Below are 23,286 nucleotides of genomic sequence, written 5' to 3' on the forward strand. Positions count from 1 at the left end.
CTAAAGGCATTTCTACATTTGAACAAATCATTTCTTTGTAAGGGTGCTTTTTGTAATCCAACCTAGTCACTCTTCTTCAACATGTACTGAGGTCTAAGTGTTCAATTTAGAACACAACCTTTAATAACTCAGAGATGTGTCATTTGTGAGAAGTCTTGCCTATAGAAGGGCTCATTAGAGAATTAGGCAGAAAGAAGACACAAAACAAAAAAGTACAGTCATCCCTTGGTATTCATGGAGAATTGGTTCCAGGACACCACCAACCCCCCTCCTCGCAGATACCAAAATCCACAGATGCTCAGGTCCCTTATATAAAATGGCCTAGTATTTGCATGTAACATATGCACTCCTCACATATATTTTAAATCATCTCTAGATTATTTATAATACCTAATACAATGTAAATGTTATGTAAATAATTGTTGTAGTGTATTGTTTAGACAATGACAAGGAAAAAAATGTCTATACATGCTCAGTACAGACACAACTATCCATTTTTTTCCCCCAAGTATTTTTGATCTGTGGTTGGCTGAATCCAAGGATGTGGAATCCATGGATGTTGTGGGCTGACTGTATTAATAGAAAAGTGGAAACATCCTAAGATTTATGGGTGTTTTAATTGGCCAGCGCCTCCCCTCTTTCCTTCTGAAGATGTATCATAACTTGTGAGCAATGTTAATATTTTTGTTTTCTCACCGAGGGCCACAATTCTGAATAGGGGCTTTTAAAATGCTCTAGAACGGTTTCTTTAGCAATGAAGCTAACACTTTATCATCAGTTTTGTGTAACATCTCTCTTTCCTGACTGTTGGGTGAGCCCTCCTGGGTTGGCTGCTTCTGGCTGCATACCCCTTCACCCTTTCCTCTGCACTGTTATTTTTCATAAAGTCAGAGCTGGTGTCTATAGGCTCTCTGCTGCCACGTTCAAGTTCAAGACCTGCTTCACTCAAAGCCATTTTGAAGCTGCAGAAAGGGATTTGGGAAGGGGGTTCTGGAATTGTCTAAGTCTTTCAAAATACTTTGGGAAGCTATATTTGGAACCAAGACAGAGGCCAAACCCTCAAGATCCCCGAGGATGTTCCTTGCTGAATATTTTTTTGGGGGCGGGGAGGGGGGACGGTGCAGATAGAAAGCATCTTCCAAGATCATCAAATCCAACTTTCTAAATCCTAGGGAGGAAACTGAGGCTCAGGGATGGGAACTGCCCCCATGCAACCCTTATCCTTTACCAACAGGCGCATCTGATCTTCCCTCGCGCATCCCTTGGACCTCCAGAAAGCAGCTGAGGATGGGCGAGTGGAGTCTGGAACCAATGGGACAACCCACAGCCTCCCTCCGCTGAGGGCCCTGATGGGGAGGAGGCCCTCCAATGACAGAGCCAGGGCGGGAGGGCCAAAGGAAGGAAGGGGACCCAGAGGTGGGAGTGGAAGAGGCAGCCTCGCCTGGGGCTGATTGGTTCCCAGGGCCGCCCTCTCCACGCGCTTTATAAGAGTTGGGGCAGCCGGGCGCCCTGCCCGCTCGCCCGCGCGCCCCAGGAGCCACCGCCGGGCTCCAAGTCAGCGCCCCACGTCGAGGCCCCGCCTGGCCCCGCGCCGGCCCCGCCGCAGCCTGTGGAGCTGGCCGCAGGCAGACGAGACGGGGAGGGAGCGCGAGGGAGGACAGCGCCCGAGCAGCGGGCCGAGCGCCATGCGCCGCGCCAGCCGAGACTACACCAAGTACCTGCGCGGCTCCGACGACATGGGCGGTGGCGGCTCCGGAGCCCCGCACGAGGGCCCCCTGCACGCCCCGCCGTCCGCGCCGCCCGCCCCGCACCCGCCGCCCGCCGCCTCCCGCTCCATGTTCGTGGCCCTCCTGGGGCTGGGGCTGGGCCAGGTCGTGTGCAGCGTCGCCCTGTTCCTCTACTTCAGAGCGCAGGTGAGTGGCCGCCTCCCCACCCATCTCGCGCCTCCCGCACCTGTGGGACACCGAGTCTGGCCGCGGTGCTCGGCTCTTCAGATCTTGCAGACTCTGGAGGAGAAAGTGACTCTAAGGGAGGAAATTTCGGACTCGGGGACAGCCTGTGCGCGCTCGCCCCTTCTCGGCGCACGCACCCCTGCCCTGCTGCGCTCCCCGGCCAGAGGATGGGTTTGATCTCCCCTGCCCGGAAACAGCACTGGCCTCTCGCCTCTTCACACTTTGTCCCCACTGCCGTTTCTCACTTGAAGTTCAGAACGAACTTACTCTCCTGTAGGAAAAAAAATGAGCGCCGCCTGCACTTGGGCACCGACCCTTTCGTTCCCTTCCCGCCCACCACTTGCTGGATGTTGGTCTCTGGGCCTGGCTTCCTTGCAGGTGTGCTCTGGGCCACAGTGCTGGGGGCGGCGCGCAGAGCGGAAGGTCGCGGTGCACGCGGTCCGGATGCCCAGGTCGCCCAATGGGCAGAATGACATAGCGCGACCAGAGGCGCCGGGTCTCAGGACAGGGGCTCTGTTACTGCTGCTTCTGCTTTGTCCTGTGGGGCTGCGCTCGCGCGGGGTGAAGGAACAGGGACTGCCCCACGTGCCTTCCAGGGCGGTGGGCGGAGGAAGGGGGCAAGGTGTGTCTGATGATGGCACAGGCTCACTACAATCCAGCAAAAAACCAACCTTCGGAAAAGATGAAGAGGTTTTGCACGACGGCTCGGAACAGCAGGGAGATAGTAGAAAGGAAGGGGTAAATTTGTAATATTATGCTTTCTGGTGGTTATGCTCTTGTGTTTTCTTGGAAATTGCAGTGCAGTTGGTTGGATTCATTCAAATATTCTTGTCTGGTGCTGTGAACTCTTTCTCAGAGGAAGTGGGGGGCTGACTGTGCATTTTTTTTTATGGGAAAAAAAGTTGGGTTTGGATTTCGTTCGTTTTCAGATTCAAAGGTGATTACTAAACCAAACTGGATGCATCAAAACATGGCATTGTTTGGATCGTATGCGTTTTTGCCATGTGCCAGCTTCTTGAACTCTATTACTTTTAATCATAGGCTTGTTGTTATTCATTATCCACTAGTTTGCATTTTATAGAACTAGTATGATTATTGACTAGAAATGCTGTGAGCAATACTTCATAAAATTTGCATTTAAAAATAATCTTTACCCATTGAGAGAATTTTTTTTTCTAAAAAGACATCTTTTGAGTTGTTTACTTGCAACATAGATTACAGAAACATATAAAAGTGACTAAAAGTTTTTCTTTCCTTAGAGTAAGTTGTGGTAAAAAACAAATGGTTTATCCATTTTCCCATCCAGCATTTTGTTAATAATCCATTTAATGTTTGTGCATTGAGTGCCTGCATCTTACATGCTATGGAATATGAGTTAAGAAACATTTGTTCAACAATGTCCACCTACTGTGTGCATGGTGCCAAGTAATAAAGGGGCCTCCAACCAAAGATTGCTAAAATTCTTTCTGAAACCAGAGAGCAGCATTCAGAAAAGGGACCCAAGATGCAGTAGTTCTCCACTTTTCATCTTTCCTAACATCTTATGGATATGGCATTTTCGTTGTGGTAATAGTGAAATGAGTGTTCAGCATTGAAAGAGCAGTAGGGAATGAAGGAGTTCTAGGAACCATGAGCAGCTTAGCCTGTCAGGAGCCATGGAAATTGGTGGCATAGCCCTGTAGGAGAGTGTGACCTGCTGGATTCTTGTTACAGTTATACAGCTTTCCCAAAGAAATTTTCAATGGTCAGGTGAGCTGAGAGGTCTGGCCTTCTGATGAGCACCTATTATCATTCTGATGATCACCTGTCATCATTTAGCAGTCCTTGATGTCACATGGATAATAGTGAAACACTCAAAACCTTTTTCCAAAGTAAACATATATATTAGCAAGCCTCACTGGAAAATTTTCATTTGGAGAATTTAATGTCATCAGATTTTGGGTACAGTTTTCCTGAATACCATGATAACTGGGTTTTCCTAAGACTTATGCAAAATATTGTAGCCATTATTTTGAACTCAATTTTGTACTACATTTTTAAAAGGCCATCTTCTTCAGTAAACAAGTAATATCAGGAGCAATGAGTTCCTATGAATAACCGCTAGATCTGGTTGCATTTTACTAGGTGTTGTATCCTTTGTTACCTAACGGAGCCCTAATCATTTAGAGATACATTGTAAAATCATTACAAATAAAATGCTATGATGTCTGGAGTTTGTTTCAAAATAATTGGTGGTGAGGGAGGGGCGTAGGGAGGTGGCTGCTTGTTGATGAAACAAGATTTGCCAAACATTGATAATAGTTAAAGCTAGTGTGGGAATTCACTCTGCAATCCTTTCTACTTTTATATGTGTTAGAGGCCTTCTTTCAAAGGTCTAGCTAAGAGAATAGACTCAATTTGACCTGCCACTGATTTAACATTGTCACTTATGTCAGCTCCTTTGGATTAGAACTTGGTACCAAATAAGAAATGGTAGTTGTTTGATTTCCACTAAAGTTATGGATCAACTACTTGGGGTTTCTGAATGCACTTGAAGGAGAATGAAATAATGTAGTATTAGGTAACATGTTTGCAGTTTACAGTAAAAAAAATAATAAAGGAGCCAGTTTTATTGTTTTTGTTTAAGGGGGGGCTAAGAAGGTATGTAAATCCTCAAGAAAAAGCAGTTTAACTCAGTTTTAAATGCATGTAGAAGAATGCTCAGAATAGTGTAAAAATTATAGTGACTATTTAAACATTTTTTTCCCTTTTTAACTCATGTTTGAACTGTTAAAAATGAATCAGCCTCCTGAATGTTTGCAGATTGCCGTGCCTAGATTTTTTTTTTTTTTAAATATATGTACTAGATCCAGTGTAGATTGGCTTTTTCTCCACCATCCTGCCAAAGAGAAAATAGCATGTGGCTTGTGCTATATATTTACCACATAGTATTCATGCTTCGGTTTACAAAGAAAAAAGAAACCCTTTCAAAGAGTTGTTTGTAAAATTTGTGTGTGTGTTTTTAACATTGGTATAACCATATTCAAAGTTTAGAGTTTAGCTGTAAGATAAGCTTTTCAGAAAACTCAAGATCTTTTGCTCTTTTAAGTTCTTCCCTTAATTCTCCAATATGCACCAGCCAACCTCCCTGGCTGTCACCCACGACAGTAGTCACTGCTGAAAATCAGATGTCGAGGTGTGCAGGCTGCCTGTTTGAAAAAACAGATAACGAAGTAGCGCAAATGTCAAGCATCCTGCCTCATTTAACCCTACAAATGATTAAGTTTCAGGGAAGTTTAAGAAAAAAAAAAAGACTGAGTTTATCTCATCTGATAAATGCATTTTAAATGTCCATTTAAAATCAGATATTCAAGATTTATTTCATGTTTTCAGACATGTCTAGATACAGTGAATCCATTTTATAACTCAGTTTACTGTGATTTTTTTTTTGTGAATTTATGTGTTCCTCAGTCGAATGTACATGCCATGAAGGCACTGCCTGCTTTGCTCACTACTTTACTTGTAGCATCTAGCCCAGAGCCTGGCACATTGAACTTATTGGAAAGGCTTTTCAAATGATTTGCAGCACTACAAATATGTCAATTTCTAATTTTTAATATGTAAAGTATCAAAATAGTAGCTAAAGTAGTGCAACATTTCAGTCATTCAAAGGCCCCTACCAGATTGCTGTGTACCAGGAGACAGGTTGTTGGGGGAGGAGATACAATCATTCAGTCACTTGATGAGCATTTGTTGAGTGTCTAGCACCAATCTGGCTCCCTGCCCTGCAGTTTCTTCAGCATAGAGGCCATAGCAGCAGAGGTCCTCATTTTCCTGTATGTGTGGTTGACCCTGTACCTCCAAACCTCTGTTTCTTCCTTTTCTCCTGGTTTCCATTTTCAGGAAATGAGAACTGCAAGAATGAGAAAGATATTTGATTATAGGTTAAAAATAAATTTCTTTGCTTTTTTTTTTTTTTTTTGAGACAGAGTCTCACTCTGTTGCCCAGACTAGGGTGCCATGGCGTCAGCCTAGCTCACAGCAACCTCAAACTACTGGGCTTAAGGTATCCTCCTGCCCAGCCTAGCTGGGACTACATGCGTGAGCCACCATGCCCGGCTAATTTTTTGTTTCTATTTTTAGTTGCCAGGCCAATTTTTTCTATTTTTCTAGTAAAGATGGGGTCTCACTCTTGCTCAGGCTGGTCTTGAACTCCCGAGCTCAAGCAATCCTCCCACCTTGGCCTCCCAGAGTGCTAGGATTATAGGCGTGAGCCACCACACCTGGCCAAAAATAAATTTCTAATGTGAATGATCCTTAAGTAAAGAAAATTAAGGAGTATATTAAAACTAATTATGCCATACATTCTTGATTTCTTCTGGGAAAAACAACTGATGAGGTTTTATGCATACTTTAGCTTCTGCCTTCCAAAACAGTGGTTCTCAACTGTGCATTTGCATTTGAAGTGCTTGGGAAAGAGTCTACAAGTGGACCCTACCCTTAGGGATGTTGATGAAACTGGCTGGTTGGGGGTGGAAGGGTGTAGGGGGGGTGGGCATGGGATCTGGTCATGGGCATTTTTTAAAACAAAAGGAATAAAATCTTTGCATTGTAGTTATTTGCATCAAATCATTAACCATTATTAACTGTTGCAGTAGTTTCTACTAATTGGTGTTACTTGTGAAAAAATTTTAAAATTGGTGTCCAGGGAAATTTGGAGTAATGTTAATAACAGAAAATCTATATTTGTATAGTTGACATTTTAAAGCAGGACTTCTCAAACTTTAATGTGTACAAGAACCACCTGGGATCTGGTTAAAATGCAGAGTGCTAGGCAGAGATTCTAAATTTCTAACAAGCTCCCAGAGAGCCCGAGATGCGCTGGTCAGACTACACTTTGAGTACCAGGAACAGGGGGGACTGCTGCTTTTGTTAGAAGGCTCTTAGCTTGTTGTCAGAACTCAAGCTTAACCAATTTTAGGGTCCCCAGGCATTTCCCCACTCAGGCCACATTGTTCCTTTAGCTCAGCAGTTTTCTGGTGGTGAGCCAACTGAGGCCTCTGCATTTCTTCTTTCCTGAGGCCTGAACGCAGTGACCCTTCCTATCAGTTGCCGAGGCTTTTCTGGTCTTGTGGGAAACTTATTGGCGTAAGTGAGGCTTTTTTAAAAAAAAAAAAAAAAACCAAACAAAACTGTGCAATTGAAAGTTTTCCATAGATAAAAACTCACATATTCTGACTTGTACTAGTTATTCTAAAGAAAACATGAAACATAACTATGGACTGCAAGTACTTTTGCTTCATGGTGGTACCTCTCCCATGATTATCGATAATTCTTACATTTGCCAGACTAGAATACAAAATTTGTATCAGTGGCTGAACATTGGTTAAAAAGGCTATCATTCCATTTTTGAGAATTTCAGATGTAGATAGGCTGCTTTCCAGTTTATTTCTGATGGTTGGTTAATGAACTGGCACATCTTTCTGATTACTTTTTAAAAGATAATTAGAGCAAGGAAAGAGAGACTTGGTATTGATTTGGATTGAATTTTGGTTATTGTAAACTTACGCAGTTTTCCTTTTTTTTTCCATCTAGTTTGTACCTACTGATAAGCAAATGAACATGAAGTACCTTGAATATTTGAAAAACAAGGACAAGTTAAACTGTTATTATTAAAACAATTGATAGCTAATTATCACTACCCTTTATTTGGCATCTGAAACCACTACAAAGGCTTGTCAGAGCCCCGGGAGGAGCAGGTGGACAAGTTAAAGAGTAGTGATTAAGGAAATGCTTATGCTGGACACATGTTCTAATCAGGCAATCAGCTAATACCTTGATGGAGACATTTTAGGTGGGACAATACCTTACCTTACAAGAATCTTAACATCCCCAGTACATATCTGTATGACCTGCCCATGCAGCCTGCTCATCTCAATGCGCCACCAAATATCACCTGCAAACATTCCCAAACACCCCTGATAGATGTACCACTCTAGGTTGAGAAACACTCATGAGAGGTTCAATAAAAAGAGAAATCATGCTTCTGACTTCAGGTTTTGTTTGGAGCTAAGAAATGCATTTCTCTCTCCCTTCTTTGGCTGATTAAGATATACACTGATTAGGGGAAAAGGCCAGGCAAACGTGGTGGTTAAAGATGATGCTGATTTCACCTGATTTATGTAGGCTTCATGATTTGACTATCCAAGTGGGCTTCATAATCTCGTCTAGTATGTTGCAAATGACTTAAATACAAAACACTTTCTCTACCTACAGGGACCACAGGTGACTTCCTTGATGTCCCTCCCCTCGGTGAGGACTTTTACGTTGTGAGACAATTTTGAGAATTTTGAATACTTCCCAAAAGTATATCACATGTGTATACTTTTGTTGTTAACCCACAACTGAACTTACTGACTGTGCCTTGTGCTGTGAATGATAGTCAGCTACTCATGAAAATGAATTAGGAGAAATTACTAATGGGTACAAGGTCCATTGTTTGGGTGATGAATACCCTAAAAGCCCTGACTTCACCACTACACAATCTATGCATGTTAATTGCACTTACACCCTATAAAAAGGAAAAAAAAGTCAATGTTTTCACCAATTCAAGTGTAATTATATTGCCTATTAATCGTCAGGGCCATAAAAACTTGCGTCAATGAATTATTTCTTCCTAAGTCATATTTTTTAAAATAGCAGAATGACTAATGATAACTATCCTAACATCCTTACTTTCCCCCCGTCAGATGGATCCTAATAGAATATCAGAAGATGGCACTCACTGCATTTATAGAATTTTGAGACTCCATGAAAATGCAGATTTGCAAGATACAACTCTGGAGAGTCAAGACACAAAATTAATACCTGACTCGTGTAGGAGAATTAAACAGGCCTTTCAAGGAGCTGTGCAAAAGGTAAGTCCACACTGAGGGTGATAAGTCAAGGGCCCTCGCTGACTCTACCAGCACTGAAAATTAAAACTGGCTAAGTGCTGTTGACTCTGTTCTTTTTATTTTAATAATTTGTAAAAGAGCTAAAGGGAATGTTTTAAAGAGATTAGCAGAATTCTTTTGAAGGTGGTAGTGGCTGATTATGGGGACCTGAGACGTTCATGCAAATATTCTTTTCTTCCTTTTCTTTTTTCTTTTTAAGAGGATGGATTTAAATTAGCACTTAAAAGGAGGACAAAGGTGGCTTGTGGATAGTCTATGAGTCTGTTTGCTAGTTTGAATCCCCTGTCCTAAAAACCTTCCTCTCAGTTCATAGGACTTTCTGGGAGCTATTTCCTTTACATTTGGTTTTGTGATGGTGGAACTTCCTATTTCCCCATCTGTTGATCTGGGACTCTCTTGAGAAGCAATTGTAACTGTTCCTTTGTCGTCACCTGTGGTGAGGCGGGGAGTAAGCAGAGCAGAAAGTGATGTCCTGGGTGAGGTGGAAATTCTGTGTCTGTTTTCTCATTTTCTGGGAGAGCTGGGTGACAAGAGAGGACGTAGAGGCAGAGAATACCAACAACTCCTTTTATACTGACAACTCCAATTGAAAAACACCGTAATAACTGCCTGTTTCACTTTCCTGAACAAAGCCACCTGACAATTGTGCAACCTTGGAATTATTTTATTTACTGACTCCACCAAAAACTGGATAGACCCCAAACAATGACTCCAGTGCAAAACACCTGTGTGCACTGCATACCTGCATGCACATTGCATGTATTCATGCACACACCTTATACATCCCAACCTCTATTTGCTCATTCCAGAGCAAATTCTGAAGTTCTCTAAGTCCTTAAATCTAAATTAAATTTAGTTTAATTTTTAAAAATCCACATAATAGTGATAGCATTTTTTTAAAAAGAGGCTGCGTCAGAGGTGGAGGTAGGGAGATGGAACTGTTTTATAAGACCAACTAATAAAGGTAAATGTTTATAACATCCTTAATGTTGAGATTTGCTGTACTTTATCAAATCTAAGATACCACCAATTTTTAGCCTGCTTTATTGTTTCATGTATCACTAAGGAAAAAAAGTTGACTAAAAAATTAAATATGATTATCATAGATTCTGAGTTGCATCTTAATTTCAAAAATACTAAAATGTAAAAAAATGTGCGAGTCCATGAAGTACATATTACTTTAACATTTATAAGAAAGCACATTGCTTATGAAAATTACTTTCTCATTATAACTGGTGTATAGGTGCTTGTCTTTATGCAGTAGGTGCATATTTTAAAATGTGAGTTTAAATTCACTGGTCTTTTTATCTTATATTATAATTTTTGATCTGTAGCAACAGCAATTCTGCTAATCTATTCATTTTCATTGTTCTGCTTTGTATTTCATTTTCATTACTCTGCTTTTTACCCCATTTGGGAAGCTTCTCTCTCAAATACTGAGTAATCTGTCTATAAACAACAATTTACATATACTAGAGGTAATCTATTAGTTCAAAACTGAATCCCTTGTTAAGGTAATTCTAGTTAGGCAAATGATTGTGTCCTAATTTTCTGTTTAGATTGGCCTGTATTGTGTCTCTTTAAAATAAAGACATCAATTTCATTGGTCTTTTAATTTCATTGGTGTCCTGATTCTTAAAGATTATTCTTTGAGGTTCTTGTGGAACAATATGTATGCAATATTAGCCAAGATCGTTTTGAAAATAAATAATATTAAGAACAGATACCATTAACATTGATTTATGCGCATGTAAGAATGGCTCAATCCCAACAGATCAAAGGAGGAAAACATATTATCATCTCATAGATCCTGAAAAGTGACTGACAGAATTTTTATCTATTTCTCTTGTTTAAAATACATTAGAAAACAGAATCAGATGGATTATTGATGTTATTAAAAATATCTCAAACTGAAAGTTAGCTGCTAATGAAAAAAGTTTCTTAAAGTCAGGAACAAAACAAAGATGCCCACTGTACCCACATCATTGTTCTGAAGATGCTAGCTAATGTGATTACACAACAGAATGACATAAGAAAATACATACAGAGAAAAGAAGGTGGAATTTGCATGTGACATGACTGTACACTTAGGAACATTCAAAAGAAAAAGTGAAAAGCTATAGGCAAAATAAAATAAATCAATTCATAAAAATTAACAAGTAATAATCACTAGCTGTCCACATTTCAAACAATAATTAGAAAACATGAATGAAAGATTCCACTCATAGTTTTCATTATTGTAAGAGTCTTTTGGAGACATCGTGCCTCATGCCACACGAGTAATACTAATGATGAGAAATTCAGTATCTGGCAAGCCGGAAGAAGAAAGATTTGTGGGCAGGCAAGAATAATTAACTACTCTTAATAAAGGCAAGTAGTCTTAATTATACTAATAGATTTTTACGACTCACAGGATGAGTAGAACTTTATTTCATAAATTTCCTATTTGCTTTTATTGTACTATAGGATCTTAACCTTTTTGCGTGGGCAATATTACATATAAGTAATCCTTTTTTAAGAATAAGGAGCTGTTATAATATACCAGTGTGTCTTTGGAGGTAAAAGATGCCCTTTCTCCCCCCTAGACAAGATCTTTAGGCAGGAGACGAGCCTTAGACATACCTTATCATTAGAATCAACCAACGTCCACTAAGCGCACATACTGTGCTAGGCATATTGCCATATCTTCTCCTATACCCAAGGATTTATGCTTTTCTTACCCTAGCTAAATCAGGATTTGCCAAATGTGTTATCCTTTGATGAGGATTATTGGTTAATGTGACAGTCTGCACATCGTGCCAAAATCATCAGATTTCTCGTTTCTCTTGCCAATGCTGAAAATAGGGTAGATGCATTAGGCATTCTTAAGTAGGTTTATATCGTAGTTCTAGTTCTAATATAGATATTGAGTTAACCCGTAAAACAAAATTACATGTGTGGTTGCAATCATTATTGGGAGATCAACCCATCCAGTGGTAACAGATACCAGACATAAGCACAATATCACATTATATGTGTGCAAAAACTGGTGTTTACCCAGCCCGTCTTTGGTCAGACATGTAATGCTGTTTTTTTCCCCTTTTTTGTTTGTGGCTGGGTTCACTTGGCTTTTTCCCCCCCTTAGCACAGATCTCTGAAAGCCTCTCAGTGATCCAACTCTACCAACCACAATTTATAAAGTCTATCATAACAGTCTACGACAATAAAGAAAACGCTAGTACAAATATGGTGTCTGATTTATAAAGCGATTCTTGTTTCCAGTTTTGGCAGCCTCCCTGGTTTCTGCCAGCGAGGGGGGTAGAGAGGGAATAGTGAGCTCAGGCCCTAATGAGAACTTCCCCGCATGGCAGGGAGGACACTTAGCCCTCAGACCTCCTGGGCAATCTTAGTGGAAAGCCATGTGTTTACACACTAACTATACATTCTGAGTACTCACGCTGTAACTCTGTTGGCCTTTAGAGTGCCAGGTTGTTGATTTCATATCGCGTACCTGTTTGTAAAATCTCCTGAAATTTACTTGCAATGGTATTTGAAAGAATGATATGCAGGAGAGAGACCAATATACAAATTACACAAATCAGTTTGTTCTCCAAAATGGGATGTTCACTGCTTTCAAGATGATCCCCTAGGATGTGAGAAGAAAGCATGGGAACTTATCGGTGTGTTTATTTTTTAATATTAGCTTTTAAAAGCTGTGTTTCAGTAAATATTTTGCAATGTGCATAACCTACAGGAGTGCTTTTATTTAAATAAATAAATACGTACTTTTGAGAGCATGAAAATTGTGTCCCTAATAGAGGTGCACAGTCAAAAATATTAAGAGGTCATGGAATGAAGCTACCCAGTCCATCGGGACAAAGACTATAGCTATTTTGTGCACATTTGAATATATCACACCTAATTTTGCCTCAGAAATCAATGAATAAAAGAACAAATAAATGATTGATGACATTGACTTCTGTAAACTAATATTTTTGAATAAACATGGGACATCAACCAACTAACTCATAAAGCCATTCAGAACCTTCTAAACCTGGCTCTCATCGATCTGATGTCTTACCAGTGCTACAATTGATAATTATGAATATTATAATGTGAGGCAATAATGCTTCAATAAGTTAATAATAATACAATAATAATACAGGTTAATTTTTGGTAGAAGTTGTCTTCAGCTAATCTTCTGACTTTGGTCACATTTCCTTCAGGTTTCTTTGCCTTTCCATAGCCTGTTAACTATGTAGAGGCTGGCTTATAATGTGAGCTAAAAACATGATTCTGGCTCTCTCTTTAAGTTTAATTTTACAAAACTCTCTAATTTCACTCCAGAATATGAAAAGCCAATGATGATACTGTAATGACTACCAGTAAGTTATCTTGTTGGCATATCCTTGACAAACCATTTCCTGGAGTGCAAACCTCTGAGCATCTAAAGCAGCGTTCCCCAACCTTTTTGGCACCAGGGACTTTGGAAGACAATTGACACCATGGAAGACAATTGGCATCATGGAAGACAACTTTTCCAAGAGGTGGGAGGTGGAGCTCAGGGCTCAAGCTGTGATGTGCCAGCCGGTTCCTAACAGGTAGTGGGCTGCAGCCTGGGGCTGGGGACCACAGCTCTAAAGACTGACTGGAACATGAGGAGAAAGATCAGAGAGCCATAATTATCAAACAATTCATTCTTACCTGAAATTCTTTTTTATTCCTTAAGGATCAGTATATACTTGGCTTCATCTCCTTCAGAACTCATAATGTAAGTTGCACAATATCCTCCAGTATTAAGGACAGTGTGCCCAGAGATTTGCAATGCTCTGATCCTCAGTGCAATAATCACTGTTGGTATAGTCTGAGCTGGGTAACTCGTAAATGCATTGAACAAAATAAGAAGGTTTTTCTCTCTCATGTAATAATCCAGAGGTGAGCTGCCCCAGGCTGGTAGGGACACTCCTCCATCCTCAACATGTACCTTTCATCTCTGTGTCCAAGTTGGCTTCTCTATTGTTGTCATTTCTAGACAGGGGAAGGGTAAAGGAAAAGGTGAAGTCCGTACCTAGGAGTTGAGATGTCACTTCCAGTAGCATCATATTGGCTGGAAGTTACTCATAAGATCACATCTTACTACGAGGCAGGCTGGACAGTGTAGTCTCCAGCTGAGAGGCCATTTACCCACAAAGCTCGAGGAAGGAGGTGGCCTATAATTAATAGGGAAAAAGGAGAGGATGGATACTAGGGGACAATGAGCAGCCCGTGGTATTCACTAAACCCTATTTAGGTAGGAAAATGGACTCACTGTATGAGCAAGAGTTAACTCTGAGAATATGCAAGCCTATAAAAAATCTTAATAGTCAAGATTGTATTTTCTAAAGGTTAAAATACTTTAAGATTATTTAGATTGCAAAAGAGAGAGAAAGAGAAATTTAAAAGTAGATTTAAGTCATTCATCTTTTTGAGGACGTTTCAAAGGTCTGTTTAGACAAATGCAACTGTGGTCATTGAATAAACTTTGATTGTCACTTGCACAATGTTTGCTAGATTTTGTAGATGCAGGATATTAATTAAAAATCAGACAGGTAATCAATTAAGTGATTGTGTTTTCTCCATAGGTAAAGCTGATCCCTTAGAATTCCAATCTCCGTTATTATAAAAAGCCCATTCTCGTTTTTAAACTAAATAAGAAATCCATTAAAATTTAAGTAGATTGTAACTACTTGTGAAATTGTAATCATTGAACTTGTTATACAGCCATTATTTCTCATTTGCTTTTTAGTTTAAAAAAAGGGAGGGGGGTAATTAAACCCCATTCATTGTCTTTGTATACAAGAGTATATGTCCCAGGAAAGTTTCTCATAAACCCACAAGGAATCTTGGGTTTTGGGGCACTGATGTTCCCAAGTCAAGATGTTAGTCATGTAGTGGTTTTCCAATAGGATTTCGTCTCTGTTTGCCATAACAGTTTTGGGAACTGCAATTCAACCCCAATCACATTTAGCATTTATAAAAGCTGTCTTTATGGGAAAGCTGAAGTAAGACCCACAGAGTTTTCCTACAAAACCAAGGCCATCTACTGTCTTTTGCCCAACAATGAGCTACTGGTTGTGTACTCAGTCTCAGGGGAGACCCAGGGAAGAAGGTAGGAGGTGGGAGGGTTTGCAAGAGAGAAATTAGTAATACCAGTGAGTGCTGATGTCTCAGGTAGGCTTATCTTTGTGCTACAAATACCCCAAGATGGAAGAAAAGATATTCTGGGTTGACATCTTTAAAGAAACAGAGAGCTATAAGGATGTGTCTGAAAAAAGAGCATTCATTATGTGGCCTGAGATCTTGGGCTAAGGTTCCAGAAGTGGAAGAAACTGAGGGGGCCTTGGTTGGGGAGCATGAGAAGAAGGAATAGATTGGATGGTTCTACCAGGAGTGGTGTATCCTAGGAGAGGTACAGCCTGTGTCCTTGGAGAGGAGGATGTGCCCTAGAGCAGTGTTTCCCAAACCTGCTGGATCGTAAGACAAACTTGGGGCTCTCATTTAAAGAAAAGAAAAGCAAAAAAGAAAAGAAAAGGCTCCCAGATCCATCACTGGCGATTCTGATTTGGTAGTTCCAGAGTGGACCCTCTGTCTTCTTCAAAGCATCCTAGGGAGAGATGAGAGCCACTGGTGGACAGGAAGCCATTTGTGAATGAAGTGACTATATTTGAAAAGTCAGATCAAGCCTGTGTGGTGTGGAAAAGGTGGGTCTTGGAAATTGAAGAAACTGTCTGTTTCTGAAATGACCAGACAACTAATGTTTGCTTGAACTTTTTGAAGTTCAGAGTCTGTAAGAGTTCCGTTCTCACTTAGTTTCCTCATCATGAGAGTACTACCCAGTCCTCAACCTCTGCCTTTCAAGAACACTAGGTAGTGGTGGTGGTGATGGTGGTGATAGTGGCAGTAGTAAAAACAATAATTATACCCTTAAGGCTCATATTTATCAGAAAGTTTGAGTGAACTCAGAACTCGGTGCCCCCAGCTACTCCTCCTTTGCTCTGCTCTTTCACGGTGAATGTCGGTGCCATCATCTGCACCATCCCAAACCAGAAGCCAGAAGATGGTCATTTACTTTTACTCAATAACCCTTCACCTTACCCCATCCTGCGAATCCGACCTCCTTACAAAACCTTCAAATATTCTTTCTACTCTGTTCACCACGGTGGTCACATTAATTTAGGCCACCATCATTGGTTGCCTGGATCATTGCAACTGGCCTCCCTGTCTGTGGTCTCCTGTCTCTGGCCCATCCTCTCCAAAGCCGAGTGACTTCAAAAATGCATATCCCAACATGTCACTTGCTTTTCTCCTTGAAATATCCTTCAGGGGATCCCTGCAGTCATCAGGATGAAGTGTGCGCTGCTGAACATGCAATGCAAAGTTCTGGAAAGCCTTGTCCCCACTCCCACCTCTCCAGGCCCATCCCCTGAGTGCTCCATGTCATCAGCCCCACCGCGACTTGTGGTCCCTGGCCCCACTGTACTGCAGTGCTGGAACATCCCCAACCCGGCTGCACCCTCTCTCCTCTCTGCCTCTCCGCTGTGGTCAGTAAGCACACGAGGGCCATGAGGATGTCTGCCCTGTGAACACGGTATCCTTAGCAACACAGGATCTGACCCCTAGCAGCCAGCAAACAACTTCACTGAGTGGTTGGATGAGTGGATGAGAGCCTTTGTGCATAGCCCTTTAGATGCCATTCTAGGCCTTTCTTTGTGTAGTCAGTTTTCTAATTGTCTTTCAAAATTCAACTCAGGCATTAGTTGCTGAAGGAGGGCCCCACTGAGGTCTGCGTCTGCTTGTGCGGTTAGGATCCCTCCCGGGCATACCCAGGGCTTCTTGTAACAGCGCTAACCACACGGGCCTGGGGTTGGGCTTGCTCAGACGGGAGCTTTCCAAGGACGGGGACTGTGTGGTGTTTCCTTTCCAGCCCCATGGCCGGCATATAGCTGGTGCCCCACAAAAGTGTAAAGAACAAGTTCAAGGAATAAGCAGGTGATCTGTGCCTATCCCTGCCCTTGGTGTCCTCGGGTGGCTGGTTGTTTAATATGGCCAGAAGCTGGCCACACTATCAAGTCAGAAGGTTCAGAAGTGGCTGGAGGTCGCTCGCAAGCGTGGTGCTCTCTTGCTCTTTCAAGAGGGGAGCTTCTTCCCTCTTTGGAGCATAAAGACATTAGGGACTTGGGCTGGGGTCCTTATTCACTGGCAGCCTTGGCCCCCTCCTTTCCTGGACTCATTTGTCTACAGCAGCTGGTCTGTTACCTCTCTGTTCCCTTTTCGGTCTCATCCTTAGCAGAGGAGACGAGCTTTGTAAATGCAGAAAGCACTGCCAATGCAAGGTGGCATTACTCTTTTTCAAACGGCAGAGGAAAACAGACATGGTAAATAGCACAGTTAGCCCAAGATGCCACACTGCAGTTACTCTGCCAAACCCTCAGATTAAACTTTTTTAATGAGTAGCGTAGTGTTAGACATTTTAAAATTGGGCTCTTTATGAAGACTAATATTGCTGTCATAAGGCTACTTTATGAAAACCCAAGGGGACCTTTAACTGTAGCAGAAGCTTCCTCATTTAAACCATGAAGGTTAAACAATAAAAACGAATTTTCTATTCCCAGCATACCCATCACACTGCCAGGAAAAGCATCACTCTGCTTTGCGAAAACAAGGGCACGCTATTCTGTAGCCCTTTGGCGGGTAGAGTCCATTAGCTGGCTGCAAAGATGTGTCTTTTCCAATCAGCTGATTTCTTTTGAAGAAATGGTCTGCTGGTGACGTGTTTGCGGTGGGGGGAGGCTCACCCACATCTCGGTAAAGTTCTTCACTGAGAATTTCCATAGGTGGGATGGGACGGTGGCAGCTGACTCAGTTAGGAGGTGAAGAGGTAGGAGGTTAAGAGTGGGGTGTGTAGAATCCTTGCAGACAAGACTTTGGCTTTGGGAGAATTTTTTAGTCACTAGTTTTATGTCAAAAATAAAGAATTATGAGGGTCAAAATGTAAAATTACAAATCGAAGTCAGAGATGGCTTTTACCTTCAGGATTAGTGGGGTCTATACCCTGTCTACCTTCTCCCCTCCATCTACTTGCTGGGCCGTGGGACCCCTCACCCACCTCCTGTCCCACCCACCCTGGGAATGGTGAGGGGCTACTTTCTCCCCTTCCCCAGTGCTGCTGTCCTCTCCTCTCCTGGTGCCTTGCAGGGCTCTGCTCTAAGGAACCTGGGCTGAGAAGGACAGGCCCCCCTGTGATCTTTTATAATATGTGTTTAGGCAACACACTGCTCAATGGAGCCCACTTACAGTTCTTTGCTTTGGAGTGTTTTTGAGCTGTCACCACTGACTCTTAATAGGGAACTGGGGTCACCTGCTCCATCCAGGTGCATATAAAGTGTTTTCCCTGGGATTAGGAGGTCAGTGTGAGCTTTAGGAGAGGGACGATAGTGAGAAGTGGAGACAGCCATTCTAAATCCTGTCTCTTTAGTTGCTGCACAACACCTGATGGCTACTCTTTCTGTGCCCTGTAAACCAAAAATGCCGTGGAAATCAAGGCTTTGCAATTAAAGATGAGATACTGATCAAACACTGAGGCATCTTTCTGATGGATCAGTGTATGGAAAAGTCTACATGAACAGGAGGGTTGGATTCTGGCAGGTAGAACCCTCAGTAGTTGCATGTGGCTGGAACCTATGGTGTCCCAGAGTGTCCTTCAGGGTGGTGGGGTTTGGGGGTACAGGGGAGGGGAGGCAGGAGAGCCTGGAGTGGTAACTAGGCTAAACGAAAACTGCTGACACCAGATGTGTGCGGGTTTTCCTCACATTAAGCAGTTCTCCAACCCTTTGGATGCCAACTGAGTATTCTACAATTCAATTATGCCACTAGCTACTGCGAGTTAGCACAGACTTCACAGGTTGAGGGCTCAGTCTTATAAGACTGTCCCACTTCAGATGCTAGTCACAAGTCCCAGGTTGTTACCTGTACTTCTGACAAACGAGCTGCAAATTGGGAGTTCCCACCACCTGCCTCCTCAAGTTCAGTAATGTTGTTGAAAGGCTCGTAGAACTCAGTAGAGCACTTTACTTACTATTAGGAGATGCACGCTGTGGGCAGGGGGAGGCCGGTGGAGCAGTGCCTCTCAGGGCACGCCACCCTCCCACGCCTTGATGTGCTCGCCAGCTTGGAAGTGCTCTGAATCCCATTGTTTAGGGTTTTTATAGAGGCTTCATTTCGTGGCCGTGCTGATTAAATCATTGGCCATTGGTGATCGGCGTCAACATCCAGCCCCTCTCCACTCCCAGGACGGAGGTGGAGGTGGGATGGGGGAGTGGGCGCCCAAAGTTACAATTCTCTGAGCACATGGTTGGTTCCTCTGGCAACTAACTCCCATTCTCCAAGAGTCACCTCATTAGCATAAACTCTGGTAAGGCTGGAAGGGACTTATTATGAATAACAAAAGATGCTTCCATCACACCTGTCAGTCAGGAAATTCTAAAGGTTTTAGAAGCTCTGTGCCAGGAACCTGGGATGAAGACCGATTTTATATTTTTTATTACATCATGAGATCATACAGGCCGACTCATGCAGGGCCTTATAAGCCTTGGTAAGGAAGATGGACTTGTTTCTGAAGTCTGCAATTAGCCTCTGGAAGAGTTTAAGAAGAAAAGGGGCAGGCTCCTCTGTGTACTTTATGTTACTAACTCTAGCAGCAATGGATCGGCTTGATGAGGGCAGGAGACTAGGAAAAGAGGTAGGGAGGAATAATTACAATCACTATAATGCTAATGAGAAATGATGAAAACTTGAAGGAAGGCAGTGGTAGCTAGGCTGGAGAGGAGGGGATGGATTTCTGAGCTATTTACAAGGTGGAAGTCTGCTGGACTGCTCTGTAGGAATTGGAAACTGGCTATTCATTTTCAGAAATAACCCATGTGTGGCATTCATGTGCTAACTGGGCTGATGAATGCACTATTCTTGTAACTAGGTTGGAGAAGAATTACATGAAGGGTATCATTAAGATGTTAAAATGAATGCATTACATATGTTAGCAAGTGTATGAACCCAGTATTATATCTGGCAAACGGGGTGTTAAATCCTTGTTCAACCAGCCAGATGTCTCTGCAGCTGCTTGCTGGTGTTGCAGAGGGAGGCAGCCAGCCACCTGAGACCCCAGCCACGAGCTGGTGCCAGTGATTTCCCGAGCACCTGGCTGTACAAATCCCTTCTTCCATGCTCTGATTGACAGATACTACATGGACCATACAATTCACATTGCAATACACAGGTGGGATTTTCAGTCTGATAAACCCAGAATCCAGCAACTTGATCGTTTCAGGGTATCTTTGTAGCTGGGAATGTCCTCAGTTGAAGCTTAAATCTGTTGTGTTATTTTATAAGATGAAAAAACACTGCAGTCAAACAAACTTAAGACCAATTTAATAACATTCACTCCTGCATTGGAATGTTATCAAAGTCTTGTTTGGGGCTGTTATTCAGCCCAGTTTGCAAAGGGGGCTTAGTGTTTGCTCTAAATGTTTAAATTACCTCAAGTAAAATTCCCATAACTTTTCAAAGAAGTTGAAAGTACTCCTAAGTGTTTGTATTTATCCTTATACAGTACACTCTCTCCTAAGTGGCCCCAACTTATCAAGATTGAGCCAACTATGGGATGTCTCCCCCGTCCCTATGTTTGGCAAAAGATTCTAGAACATTTGAAAAGATGTTCAAGTGTCTGAAGGAAGCTCGGTTCCAACTGACTGCAGACAAGTTCTGCACTGTCTTACGTTTTCCCTATAGTGTGACTGGTAATTGCATTTCTTGGATGTCGAGTTCAGGAGAAGTTGAAGAGAGGCAGTACTAGAGACCACAGTTACACAATCACATCGATCTTTTGTGTACTTTGTTTCCTGGAGGAGAAATTGTGTAATGCTAACATTTTTCTATGAGTTAAGTAAAAGTTGAGATTAAAACAAAGCATATTGGTTGTTTTCCTGTCTGTTCAAATGCATTCTGACAGCAAAGATGAAAAGTTTATGCAGTCTAAATAGAAAGATACCACAATGAGAAGATGAAAAGAAACATTGTGTAATTTCCTCATCTTCATTGTTTTGTTGGGGTTTCAAATCTAAAGGCTGGCTGCCGTGGTGTTCCAGGCTTGTCAACGTCAGACAGCATCCACTAGGTGGCAGTATGTCAGAGGGTTTCTTTTATCCACGAATTGGCAGCAATTTCTTTGGTTGCCTACCAGTAGTTCGGTTTTCCTTTTTTGTCTTGTTTTGAAGGGTTAAATGAAGCTATCATAATTTAGGCCCAAATTATCCTTATCTAAAAACGCATGAATTTGCTAAAAGGCCCACTTGTTACAGTGTGGCCATAAATAAGTTAATAAGTTTATTCATTCATGTGAATTTTCTTAGTAACTTATTGCAGGTAATGATCCTAGCTGTCCTAACAGATGATGAATACGATGTATTCCGAGAAGACAGATCACACATCTTCCCGGGGAGCAGGCCATTGTGTTCTCTTTAGGAAAGGTCGCTAATGGCTCCTAGCCAAGAGAAGAGCTCAGGGAGGGCTCTTTGCGCAGCTTCCTCCCTGGAAACTGTTCCTGGCTTCTGCTCCAGGCTGTTTGCTGGAAGGTGTGTCAAAGCTACCTGCACTTCTTCATGCAAATCTGCAGGCATCCTGATCGTGTAGGTAACATAGGACTGCATTGGATGTTTATTCAGACATTTCACTAACTGGTTTTTATTAATTTACAGCTGGCTTAAAATAAGGTAAAACACATTCTTTTTTTTTTTTTTTTTTAAAGATCTCTTTCATCTGAATAATTTGTTCAGAAGAAGGAGTTAGGATGTTCTTTTGTAGTGTTTCCCCAAAATTAGATTATCAGAACTTTCTGAACTCAAAGAAACCAGAAGCAATGTCTGAATTAGATTTAGTAAAAGAACTCTAGAAATCTAAAAACACTCTAATGAATCTGACAGATGTAGAGGACTCATGTGGATGAAAATAAATGTAAATGCAAAGCTTAGAAAATAAATGGAATTGTCAGTTGTGGTGAAGTTTGGCTTCATCTTCAGAAGGGTTCCTATATCCTGAAAATGAAAAATATTAGGGGACATTCAAGAAAAATCCATGCTTGGGATGTGTTTGGCAAAGTGTCTGATCTTTGAGGAAATGATGAAATGGAGTGGCTCCTGCTCTGTGGGGTGAACTCGACAGGGTCACGTTTGGAGATCCAACGCCCCTTGTCTGTAGGGCCTGCAGGCCTTGGTTTTGGGGGTTCACCAGCCAAGTCTTCAGCAAGGCTTGGCCAGTTCTGAGCCAGTTGTTTTCTGAAGCCCCTGGAAATTCTGAGACCATGTTTCCTGGTGTGTAGGCTCCTTTCTGTCAGATCCCCAGGTCACCAGGAGCCAGAGGCCCAGTGAAGGTGTACTCCCTTTTCAGAGTTCCCACTGCAGGGAGGGTCTCAGGGTTACGGGGCAGGCCATTGGTATTTTGTCTCAGCTTTCTGGAGTATATTTGATGACGATGTCTTGCAAAGCGCTACAGACATATACCTCTAGAAGGCAGAGGTTTAAGTCCCAGCTTTATTAGGTGAATTCTTATTCTGTCTTTGCCTCCATTTCTCAGTCTGAAAAATGAGGTTAGTGATGTTGGGTCATAGTCTGTTCTCTGTTCTTGGTGTGCTCTTGGCTGAAGAATGACCAGATACACCAAAAGCAAGGCAAGCAGGAAACACAGTTTGTTGAAGAAGGACAAGACAGGTTTACAGAGCAAGAGCAGGATATAGGTTCACAGAGCAAGGTACGTTCGCCACAGACAACGAGTGGACCCCCATCGAAACAAAGGGCCTTGGTTATGGTCTGGGGTCTTATTTTATAGTGTCCAGATTGGGCCCTCCTCGTGGTTCAGATGTCACCATGTCACTTTGATGGATAGTTTGGAGTTATATAACCTGAGTCTTACTACGCATCTGGATCTCCCATGAGCCCTCTGAAAGCCCATATGGGCAGGTGAACCGCAATGTAGATTGAAGCTAATTACATGATAATAAGCCTTAGATTGTTCTAGGTCCCTTTTCAGACCCTATTGTGCCTGTGCTGCTTGGCTCCTGGCTAGGGAATCCTCTGTATCCTTTTGCAGTTGGTTCACTAAGTTTTGCTTGGCAGATTGGTGGGCTGTTCCCTTCTCCCCCAGATGTGACAATTGCTGCGGGCACCTGCCTTTGTCCCCAGGAGGGGTGGAGTCACTCACTGTCTACCTAACAGTAGCAGTCACCTGGCCTCTGATTCTAACAAAAATCAAAGAAGGGAAGTATTTTGTGTCTATAAATATAAGAGATTATTTAATTTTCAATATACAGAATATGTGTGCAAGTTGTAAGAAAT

At 42.2% G+C, this 23,286-nt stretch overlaps 1 protein-coding gene across 1 annotated transcript in view; it reads left to right on the plus strand.

Annotated features, from left to right (window-relative positions):
- Positions 1-1,511: 1,511 nt before the first annotated feature.
- The window catches only part of TNFSF11 (TNF superfamily member 11), a 31,378-nt gene continuing 9,603 nt past the window's right edge, over positions 1,512-23,286 (plus strand). Inside the window, exons 1-2 of the mRNA XM_069467212.1 lie at positions 1,512-1,913; positions 8,681-8,848. Of these exons, the coding sequence (XP_069323313.1) occupies positions 1,686-1,913; positions 8,681-8,848 (396 nt within the window). The 5' untranslated portion in view covers positions 1,512-1,685. The remainder of the gene's footprint in view (positions 1,914-8,680; positions 8,849-23,286) is intronic.

This window comes from Eulemur rufifrons, chromosome 4 (assembly GCF_041146395.1).
Source record: "Eulemur rufifrons isolate Redbay chromosome 4, OSU_ERuf_1, whole genome shotgun sequence".
In the NCBI taxonomy this organism is placed as follows: Eukaryota; Metazoa; Chordata; class Mammalia; order Primates; family Lemuridae; genus Eulemur; species Eulemur rufifrons.